This window comes from Trachymyrmex septentrionalis, unplaced genomic scaffold (assembly GCF_001594115.1).
Source record: "Trachymyrmex septentrionalis isolate Tsep2-gDNA-1 unplaced genomic scaffold, Tsep1.0 scaffold119, whole genome shotgun sequence".
Taxonomy (NCBI): Eukaryota; Metazoa; Arthropoda; class Insecta; order Hymenoptera; family Formicidae; genus Trachymyrmex; species Trachymyrmex septentrionalis.
Window position 1 is genome coordinate 625,475 of NW_017304320.1, and position 11,743 is coordinate 637,217.

Genomic DNA, 11,743 nt, shown 5'->3' on the forward strand with positions numbered 1-11,743 from the left:
GTCGTGGATACGTGGAGAGATTGCGGGAGTTTTGCACTTTCCGTCAACAATCTGAGTCTTTGAGCTTCAGGGTAGATTTTTTATATTGTGTTCCGGGGACTACGCAAAAAAGTCTGAATATATTCATACTTGTGGAAGCTTCACAACAAGTTTTTTACTATCGTAGAAGTCGGATGTGTGTTTTACTTATTTTTTACAGTTTGAAATTTATTAGTTTTTAAATTCAGGTTCAGATTTAAGTTCCTTGAGCAACATTATGACTGATACTCCACGTTTTGCCCATCTCTTTACTCATTTTCTTTTATTGGACTCTGGACTTCCAACTTACAAAAGAGAATCACAGTACCTCCATGATTCTTCTTATTCCGCATTTTGTATAACTTCTCGTCTTTATAGTACTGCACATCATTAAAGTTGCTATTATTATTCGTAACGAACGACAGCAGGACTCTTCTAAAATTGGAGAAAAACTAAAATTAAGTTAATAAGAGTCTAGTTTGATCTAAAATAATAAGTTAATTTATAAAGATAGAATATATTCGACTATTTGGCAACTATTGTTATTTATATCTGCCAGAATCGACAATGTCCTCAAAGCCCAACTTTTCCGGGACGGGGAGAGGTTAAATCCGCGATCAGAGCCGCGTTCGAAATTAACGACTCAATGTAACGACGGTGATGAAGGACGGTTTCCTCCGAAGTGCACCTTCCGGCGAGGTGCATTTTGCCCAACCTTTTGACCCACGTGGAGCTCGTCGCGCACTGTTCGAGAAAGGCACCGGCGGAGAGTACAAAGCATCGGCAGCATCCCCGCCGTCACTTCCGCTTTTGTTACGTCCGTATGCAACGCGCGCCTACGTGTGCACGATGTGTACACACAAACACACACATACAAACACACACACACAGAGACGAAGATCACGGTGCATCGTCGTCGACTTTGAATCACGTTCGATTAAGCCTCCCATTGGCGCGCGCGCGCGCGCGCGCACGTACTCCATCAGATTTTTCACGCGGTCTGATTGGCTGCTGTTGCACGGGGCCGTTCGTCAAAGCGACCGCGTCGTTGACAAACTCACCCGATATATGCTGACCACCCCGGCCGTGGTACACACCCTCGATTTTATTGTTTCCCTAATTCTAGCTCGGGTATTTTTAAACTCGCCTTTCCACCCCGACGTCGATTCCAAATAAACGCATTAAAATCTAACGATCCGTTCTTAACTCCGAGTTTTTCCTCCTTTTTCCGTTTGGACTATACATCGATTTTAGTAAAAATAAATTCCAAAGCTGAGGGGGATCGTTGTTTTATAGAATGGCAACACATTAGAAACGCACAAGAATTCACACAATTGAAGTAACGGTTGAATCTCGAAGATATTGAACTCCAAAGATATCAGTGTAGCTTACAATTATCAAACGTCACAGGGGAGTTTGAAAATTAGTTTCAAAAGTAATTTTTTTTTACTATTAAATTTTGTAAAAAAAAAAAGAAGGTTTAAAAAATTAAAGTTAAAGAAGGAAATTGAATCTCAGAAGTTGTGTGAGATATTTATGATCAAAAATTGTAAAAATTCGTCAACTTCCATTGTCAAAGATATAAATGCACCTCAAAATTATCGAATTCAAAATTAATTTCGAAATTAATATTTTTGATTAGTAAATTTTGTTAAAAGGTGAAAGGTAAAAAGATCAAGATTTGTTTAAAACTTTTAGAATAAATCTCACTCTGAAGAATGAAATCTTAATCTCAAAAGATTGAAAATTGAACCACTCTTTTTCAAGACTTGACTCAATTTTCTCTTTAAAGTGAGATTCTATTTCAAAGAATTCAGAGAATAAAGAAGAATTTCTAAGTAGTATTAGTGATTTATGGCCAAAAATTCTAAAAATTTCAAACTTGAACTTCCATTATCGAAGATGATAATGAAAACTTCAAAATTGATTTTTTTATTAAATTCTGTAAAACAATAAGGGATAAAAATTCAGATTTAAAGAAGAATTATAAAGTCGCGTTCGCGATTTTTATAACCAAAAATATGAAAAATATTAAAATATTAAAAATATTCCTTATATAAAAATTAAATTTCACTTTGAATAGAAATAACGTTTGGTGAATTCATTGGGTTTCGTACAATTTTTCTCGATCAAATTTCTCCGAGCTGTCTCGTGCGTTCCTCCATAAAACTGTCGCTTTTCTTCACCGGTAGCAAAGTGCAAATGTACGCCGTCTGAATTATTTTCTAAGAAGTTTCCGCGTCGCGGCAACCGGCAAATCGTTAATGCTTTATCGCGATGCATCGCGCGGCAATGCGAATCGGGGTAGTTTGACGTTCGCTTGTTCGACGCAACCCCCGAATTTTGAGCGAAACGTCGCGTCGGGTAAATTCGTCTTGTCGCGGCGCATTTCTTGGCGAATAAACTTTTCAAGAACGACAAGATGCTCCACGAATTATACGCGATAACAAAACTTAAGAATTCATGGATAAGAACTCTTTGCTTTCCGGACGCGGCAAATAAACGTGATGGGATGGATTTTGAAAGCTTCGAAGAATACCTCGGCGATGGTATTAAACTGTAATCACTAATAAGGCAAGAAACGTAATTAAAAAGGATTATATAATTCCTCCGAATTAATTATTACGTTACTTAAATGTCAATTTAAAGTGCCGTTGACACGTCGTTCCTGTAATTTTTCAGAATCTTCCTTTTGCAGATTTAAGAACAGAATCGCGACGGAGAGACTGATTTTTATTTTCATATCGCGCGACAATCGATTCTCGATAATTTGCAATAATTTGGCAGAATCGACAGCACGAGCAATCATTTCTTCTCTCTCTCTCTCTCTCTCCCCCTCTCTTTTTCTCTCTGTCTCTTTTATTCTAATTTGTTGGCAATTTCCGATCGTATTCACTCGTGTCCTCCAAATATATGATCCTCGATTACGGCGTTAAAGTGAAATTACGCGCGATACAACGACAGATATGAATATTATACGACTAACAAAATGAGATAATTTAATCGCATTTTCATTGGACACGTCAGTAATTTGTCAGCAATTTGACCACCTCATTCTTAGTTACAAATTATTCGTTAGAAAGTTACTCATCGTCCAATTAAAGAATTTCACAAATGTTTACAGAACAAAAGAGTAAGGATTTTACAAACATTTTTTACACATAACTCTTTTCCTTTAAATTATTTAATTTCAATTCCATTATAATAATATAAGAAAAGGTTACGGCGTTGTTTAATATAAATAAAAATAAATTAAATAACTGTTTTTTTTTTTTTTTTTTTTAAAAGAGCGAAGGAATTGTATTTTTTACCCAATATTACGAGTAATTTCAATACAAATTGAGCGTTCACAGAAGTAATTTCGGTTACAGCTTCAGTTTCGAAATTTTCATAATAGACTCGTAGGTCCCAATTTGTCATCGTCAGATAAATAAATCGTCTCGATTACCGGAAGAGGCGCACAAAGTGCCTCACAGCTCTTACAAGTCGATCCCCTCTGTTTCTCTCCACCCCTCTCTTTCTCGCTGCCTCTTTCTCTTTGTTTTCCGCTCCCAAAGCTCCGGGCAATAATGAACGCGTCAATTTTCCATCTCGTCCCATCCGCCCTTACTGCTTTCGCGTCCACCTCCCTCGCCACCCCTTCCGCGCCGAAGCTGTCCCTATTTTCTCGTGCAATTTTTTTCCTTCCAGCTCGCTCTCCTTTCACCCGTTATCGGTCCGCTTGCTAATGGCACGCGATTGCCTTTCGCGTTTATCCGAAACGGCGTTCCCGCGTCCGACGGATCTGCGGACTGCCGCCCCATATCCGCGTACCTTTGCCCTCCGCGATCGTGTCGACGACACGCGCGGAACCCATCCTGACGTTTCATTTCTCGCGACGCGGATCGACATTCGGTTACCAATCCTCCCTTCCGCGAACACGGTTCGTGCAGCCACGTAGCGAAATTAGTCCTTCACGAGCGGCACAGCAAAGGAAGGAGATTTTTTTGCACGTTTCTTTTATTTTCCACTGCCCCTTTCCCCCTCCCTCACTCTCTCTCTCTCGCTCTCTCTCTCTTTCTCTCTATTTTCCATTAGTCTCGCATATAACAGCTTCCATATCCGAGAGCACTTAAACTTCGCCCGACCCTCTCGTCCCCGGAGTATCGTACATTTTTTTTTTTTTTTAAATAAATATCAGAATGATTTATTTATTCGAACTGAAAAAGGGACAGAGAGGAAAAAGGGCGTACATGTTGTGTGTCGTCTCGAACGAAACTGTCGCGTCCGACGAAGGGGTTAAATCTCTCCGAATCATCTCGGAGGGTTTTAAAAATTCAATAAAAGGCTCGGACGAGCAAATGGATCTTAAATATAACATCCCTCCAATTCGACGTGTCCCATCGATATCCCGTCGGGGAGGAGGGAAAATGGACGACGCGGAGATAAAGCGGCGAAACTCTGTCCCGCTCTGTCTCTCGTGTTCTCTCTCTCTCTCTCTCTCTCTCTCTCTCTCTCTCTCTATCTCTCTTTTTTTTAAATTTACATAATTGAAAAGGAGGAGAGAGGGGAGGAGAAGAGGACGCGACGCGCAACGCGAAAAGTCGCGAGACGATCATTTCCAATTTCGAACTAATTTTACGGTCAAATTGAAAACGACGCAATCGTTGTTATTATTATAACCGAGAACACCGCTTATCGATCGGCAAGGGCCATTAAACTCGAAACGACAAAATATAGTTATTTCATAGATGAATGGAGGACTATTACGTTCAAATGGCTATTAACAATTTGGTGTGGCCTGGTGATCAATTATTATGTATTCATTTCTGTGAGCACGTACGTGTGTGTGTGTGTGTGCGCGCGTGCGTGTGTGTGTGCGCGCGCGCGATATAATTTAGGACCGTTGGCACATTTTTTTTTCCCCCCTCACTCACCTTTAACGCGACGTCAACGATTCCCCTGCCGTACTTACGGCATTAATAGGAGCCGTCAGCTCTTAATTCAATTATAACGCGTGCCGCGCGCTCGAGTGGCGCGCGGGAAGAATTGAGAATGCGCGCAAGAAGCGTGAATAAAATTGGTTGTCGCCGATATATCGGACTATATTTGTACGCATCGTTAAGGACCAACCGGTTGAATAACCTAGATCTGTTTAATTCCGACGCTGATGCAGGTATATAACGAGTTCCGCGCGCGCGGATGACGTGGACCATCGGGATTTTTCGCATCTCTTTCTCGCGAACGTGAAACACATACATGCGTTATACTCGCGCCGCGCGATCGTTGACGGATGAAAATTTGATTCACGACCAACTAATCAAGTCGCTTACTCGGCACACACCGACACGTCATTCAGACCACATTAAAACGCCACGGTGATACATGTATATGTATATTTATGTGCTAGAGATATATATATATACACACACACACACCTTTCTTTTGCTCAGTAACAATGGAACAACATTTACTATTCTGCTTTCATACAGGAAGACAAACACGAAACTCGCTCGACGAACTATCCTTTCCCCAACTCCTTCCACCGATTCCTCTTTGCGGTCGCTCCGGATCCTCGGATGCTCTCGCGGACTCATGGAACCGAATTCTCAATGAACACTCAATGTTCCCGAGTCCTCGAATTCACGGATCCCAGGAACGCCGCGGACCATCCTTGAGAGGGCCTAAGCACAAAGGTGACCGTAACTGAGACGTAGGACGCAAGTCGTAGGTTGTAGGTTGACCAAAACATCGCGCGTTGATCTACGACTACGACTCAGTTACGGCCATCTTTGTGCCGAGGCCCAGAGTCGCGAGATCCCGCTGATCGCGGGAGAATCCGGGATTCCCCCGCGTAAAGTCTGGTGTCACACCACGTATTGCGGATGTGGATCATGGATCGTGAAAAATAAAGATTCATCTGTTTTGCGATTGGCAAACCGAATCGTTGGCTGCTTCAAACTGATCGAGTGGTCGACGATTTGTAGTTCATAATTCTATGGAATCTTAGACAGTTAGATTTTAACACTGAGTTGATCAGGTTAGTTTGTCGCCGCCATTTTAGTTTCTTATGCTGATTGGCTGTCTAAATCATGATCACTACGCCATTTTAATTTCTTACTAAAACGAAGGCGTAAAAGTTAAAGTTCTCACTACAAATGCTTTGAAGCACTTGATTGACCAATGAGAAGAAAGAATATTACTATTGGCTAATCAAAAATCCTTCAAAGTATCTAACAGCACTGGCTTGACTGTATTCTACGATAGCCAATCAGACCATACCCTTCTATGATCAATCTCTGATTATCCAGGACTCTGCGCACACAATCGGAATCCAATTTGCGTCCGCAATGCGTGATGTGACACGAGCTTTAAAACCCATGTCACGCTACGCATTAGAGATTGAGGATTAGAGATTAGAATTCAGTCAATCAGAACGAAACGGATTAAAACGATCCGACTAGTCGAGTTCTAGTCTCTCTCTTCTCTCTAATGTCTTTAATCTCCAGTGTACAGTGCGACACGGACTTGAGCTCTTTCGGAGGAATCGCGAGTTAAAAGGGATCCACGGATTCTTGCGCCAGCATCCCGCTCCTCTCTTGTCACCCTTATACGAAAGAGAGAATGCGCATCTTTATAACACACTTGCATCCGCCCCCTGCCCTATTCGTACCCCCTTAGTGATATGTATAATTTATTACCAGCCAGTAGCTCTAAGTTTGAAATTCGTGTATGCAACTCAGTCTCCCTTCCTATAATGACTTGTGTACATGCTACGTTACGTACCTATTTACCCTTATTAATGTATATCTGTCTTGAACGCGAAAGCGAAGCGAGAGAAAAGATAACAACGACCTATTAAAAAAAAAAAAAAAAAAGAAAAAAAAATACAAAAAAGAAAAAAGAAAAGGTCGTGCGACATTTAGCCATGTTCCTACTGACTAACATCGGTCTTTTTTTTCTGCTTTCAGCTGCACAGATTCCACAACGCGGAAGTAAGTACGATTAAATTACGTTTGAAAAACCACAACTACTCTCTCTCAACCACCCTCCCTTCCTCCCATTCCCTCCCCGCGTCACATCCTGTTCGTCCACTCCCGTACCTCTTCTCTGTAATTGCGATTATCGTAAGACCGTTTATCGCAGCGTAGAAGCGAGGATGCGGAACTACGCGGAAAATGTCACGGCACGCCAGTGCCGGGGTCTTTCTGTTTCATGAATGGAAACGAAAGCGCGAATTGAAGGACTTGATTAAGCGGTCGGTGCGATGAGAGAATCTCATCCTTCCGAGTCGGGACTCATTCCCGACTTGCTTTGGTATAAATCACATCTCGATAATGACGCTTGGTTTTGATTAGTGTAAATTCTCGCAGATCTTAAAGAGTCACAAATACAATTTAACAATCGAGAAATGCATAAATCTGTTATTATCAAATATCATTTCTCTCAGAATTTTCCATCCCTTAAATTTCAGAATCTTCTTAGTTCGAAGAAGACCGGTTTGACCGATTAAGAATTAATCGTTTTATTTTGTTTTTCTCCATTTTTTGCAAATTGTAATCCATGTAAAATACAATATCATTAATTAATATAATAATTAAATAATACGTTTAATTAAAATAATTGAGGAATAAAAAGTTAGGGACGATAAGTTTTGCAATTTTCTTATTTGTAAAAAATTATTTTGCCGAGTACTAATCTCTCGTTACCACCAAAAAGGATTGGAAATTAAAGTGCTATTATCGAGATTTCACCCAGCGATTATCAATCTTCTCTACAAACTTAATCAGAAACCTCCAAATATATGTACATCTCGATTCCCAGTTGCATGTCGTATTTACGTAAACGAGAACGAGACGCATCGTTCTTTCTCTCTCTCTCTCTCTCTCTTTCTCCTCCGTCTCTGTACCTACCTCTCTCTCATGAATTCCTCTAATTTCAGCATGCAAGAGGAAAGACGAGATGGCGAACCAGGCAGAACACCAACAGCCCGCCCCCAAGAAACCGCGGCTGGTTTTCACAGACCTTCAGCGCCGTACTCTACAGGCTATTTTTAAAGTGAGTACCGTGCGCGCGCGCGCACACACACACACACACACACACACACACATACGTATACACAACACGTAACTTCTTACCCCTTGTGATCGATAGTAATTGCCCTGTTCTTCTCTACCCCCTCCGGCGATATGCACAGGCAATTGAATATTGAGAGAGAACGCTACCACCGCTGACTGATCCGCTGCTTGTTAACGGGGACTAACTTTCGCGGTCGAAAGCGTATATAATATATACGCGAGTTCGAACTTGCACTCATCGCATTCGACTCGCGAGGACACCTGCGTCCCTTCCTGGATCGATAGAGGTTTTCTTAAAATGTAAAGCCTCTACACAAGGCACCTCCCCTCTTCATCCCCCGTGCTGAGTAAACCACGACATAGGAAACAGATGGTACACGCAATCGCGAAGTTACGTAAGAACCCCGACGAGGCTTCTAAATACCGAACGCTAACAGTTTCGTGGGGAGAGTAACCCTTTTCCGAATAATGACTATTTACTCGAGGAGATCGCGACGAGGAAGCGCCGTCGGCGCGTTTCGTCCTAAGGGGTTTCCCACCCCTCCGCGGGATGCTTAAGTTCCAAGGGTAAGCAGGGAAATAAATTTTACCAGTGCTTTGTGCGCGCGGCCTATTATTCCTAATTTGGACTACCATTCGAAAACGTCCTCTCCAAGGAAAATTTTACTCGAGATGTATAGCACACTTGTACTATCGTGGGAAGAAAGATTTGTTAAAACAATGAAAAATTGCACTGATTAAGCAAATCTACGATCGTACAGGATTATCACTAACTCCTCATCCATAAGTTTATAACTTTTCCTCGACTTCAATAATATTTTCAAATTTTTCTGTATCTTCGCCGTGATTTGGAAATAGGATTTTGTTAAATATTTTCTTGAAAAATCAATTTAACGTAACAATGTAAATTTCTTGTTGCTGACACTGCTTGCATTTTTATAATTGTTAAGTTGGTAGCTTCAAAACTGCGTAGGTGTGACGTACGTATTTATATCAAATTTCTTTGAAGTCGAGAATTTTTCTTGTTGAGAAAATTTTGCAAAATTCCCTGACTTTTCTCCAATTTCTTGACATTCCCCTGATTTCCAGTTTTGCCACAACCCCCTGTCCGTAATACAGCAATTTTCAATATTAATAAGGTAACAAAATTGTGAATGAAATTATAATTAATTAGAGCGATTATAGGTAATCATATTATAATAGCACAGCAAATTTGTCAATACAGCACAAATAGTTGTCTATTGTGCAAAGTCAATCCAGTACGTAGATGAAAATTTTTAACAAACGTGCTAGCTAAGATGGCGTGTACATTTGTCGCTGCAATGAGGAAAACTTGTTACATAAGCAATTCTCATTGTGAGGAAAAATTTGCTGAATTGACGTACTCGATAATATCTAACAGAAATAATTTCTTCGTCGAGCCGTCAAATCTTCTTACGTTACAGATGTTGAATTCGTGCAGCAAGCTATAGCTTTGCTAAACTACCCAATCTATTTTCTCCCCTTGCGTTACATCGACTAAAATTTTCTCCGAAGAGGACATTTTAGAGTGTAGCCTTCGGACGGCGAGGAACCGGGGAAAATCGTTCGATCTCGGGGGCTTCCCCGCGACGGAAAAACACTGTCTCCGCTGCCATGCCGTGCGGATACCTGAAATTCAGTTGCGCTGCGTCAACCGACCGCGCGCGCTCTCTCCGTCTATCGATCGGTCTTGAATAATTTCGCGGCCGGTTCTTTACTTATGCGCTCCGTATTTCAGCCCCGCTGATTGCAACGCCGCGCTGCTGCCGCTGCCGGCGGTCGCCGTCAAGAATAGCCATTGATATTAACCGTTTCCTCATTAGCGTCGCGGGTGGGAAAAAACTAGCGGTCGCAAACGCACGTTTTCGATCATCTCGTGCTCGTGTTTCCTGTAATCGTTGCTAGGATACGGCTGGAGTTCTTCGAACATCGTTTCGACAATTTCTTATTCATCCCCACCATTTGATTCACTACAACAAATATTTACTACGGAAAAATTTATATTTCGATTTATTATTCATTTTAGAGTCTCACTTATTATTATTGTAATAATAATATTTACATATGTATATAATTAAATTAGAAAATAATAAATAAAATGCCAGTTGATTTTTATTGATTTTTATTGTAATTAAATTAGGATTCATTTTTGGATTATAAAAGTGCAGATTTTTAACTGATTCAAATATTTTTAAAAGACGTACTATAGTTAGTCTGGGAATATCGGACAGTGTCCAAACTTAGAGTTCCTTTGATAAGAATACCGATTGGACAATTTTTAATCGATTTAGTTGTTTCAGGATTACCACGAAGAAATTTAGATTTATTATTATTTTATGCTAATATTTATTTTACAGACTTATTATAGTGATAATATTTTTACGTGTCGCACTCGAAGGAAAGAAATAAAGAAGGAATGAAAGAAAGTTAAAAATACAAAGTCAGGAGAGAAAAAATTGCGTAATTTAAAATTAATTATTATTACGGCAATAATATTAAACAGTTGATTTATTGTTAGAGCTAATCACACAAATTGCTTGTTACATATTTCTCTACAAATAATGCCGATATTAATTTTATTAAAATATTGTGTTGACCCTAAAAACTACCCTTATTTTTGCTTACGTCGTTTTTTCCTTTATATGCCATTTTTCTTCTAAATATTTGAATTCAACTGATGGTATTTTTCTAAAGACTGATATATATTTAAAACACAATCCACATATAATACAAAATTCGATAAATTTCGATATAAACTACTCAATTAGATTTATTTTTGTATGAATAAACAGCTTAAATATTAAATTTATTTGAATAATTTGAAAAGCATACTATAGTTAACCCGAAAATATCGGACAATGTCCAAACTTATTGTTAGACTTTCTCAGTTAAGAATTCTTCTTTTCAAAAACTGTTTATACTTTAGACAATTAATTTTGGATTAAACCGCCATTTATTTCAGTACTACAAAGAAATTTATGTTTCGCTATTATTTATTTTACAGACTTACTTATTATTGCAATAATAATATATACTTACGTACACAATTAAATTCATATATAATTCATTCATTTTTTTTAATTAACAGACTGCACGAATGTTAAATAGAATTGAACGTTTTTGACAACCGCATTAACTGGGAAAATGGTAAAACGATTAAGGAAACTCTAACAACAGCCAACCCGAGTGACTCAATCGTAATCTAAAAGACGCGTTATTGGACCGATGAAGAATTATAAAAAAAAAAAAAAAAAAAAAAAAAAAAACAATAATGTCCATTAATGCAGTCAATCCGCGGAATCAAACTCGGAAAATCGCGAGCTCCACATCTCGTTACGTCCGCGGCTATTGCGAACTACGATTACAATTACAGGCAGATGCGGAACAATGAAAAGTGATAACACGTTTCCGATGGCGATAAATTATCGCATAAATAGCGACGCGGGGTAGGGGAAAGGGAGGGTGGGGGAGAGGGGGGCGCATACGCGAAATTGCCTTTTCTGCGAAATCAACTTTTCTGCTTTGTCGCAAAAGCGATTGCTTTTAGATCGAATAGAATTATTTTCACGGAGTGGGGGCGAAGGGGGGAGGCAGGGGGGGGGAGCGGGATGCGAGTATTACTCTTAATGATCAATTTTTTTTTTTTT

General features: G+C 39.8%; 1 protein-coding gene across 1 annotated transcript in view; it reads left to right on the plus strand.

Moving 5' to 3' along the window:
- The window catches only part of LOC108754728 (hepatocyte nuclear factor 6-like), a 112,650-nt gene that overhangs the window by 93,141 nt on the left and 7,766 nt on the right, over positions 1-11,743 (plus strand). Inside the window, exons 4-5 of the mRNA XM_018497260.1 lie at positions 6,969-6,992; positions 7,940-8,055. Coding sequence (XP_018352762.1) covers positions 6,969-6,992; positions 7,940-8,055 — 140 coding nt within the window. The remainder of the gene's footprint in view (positions 1-6,968; positions 6,993-7,939; positions 8,056-11,743) is intronic.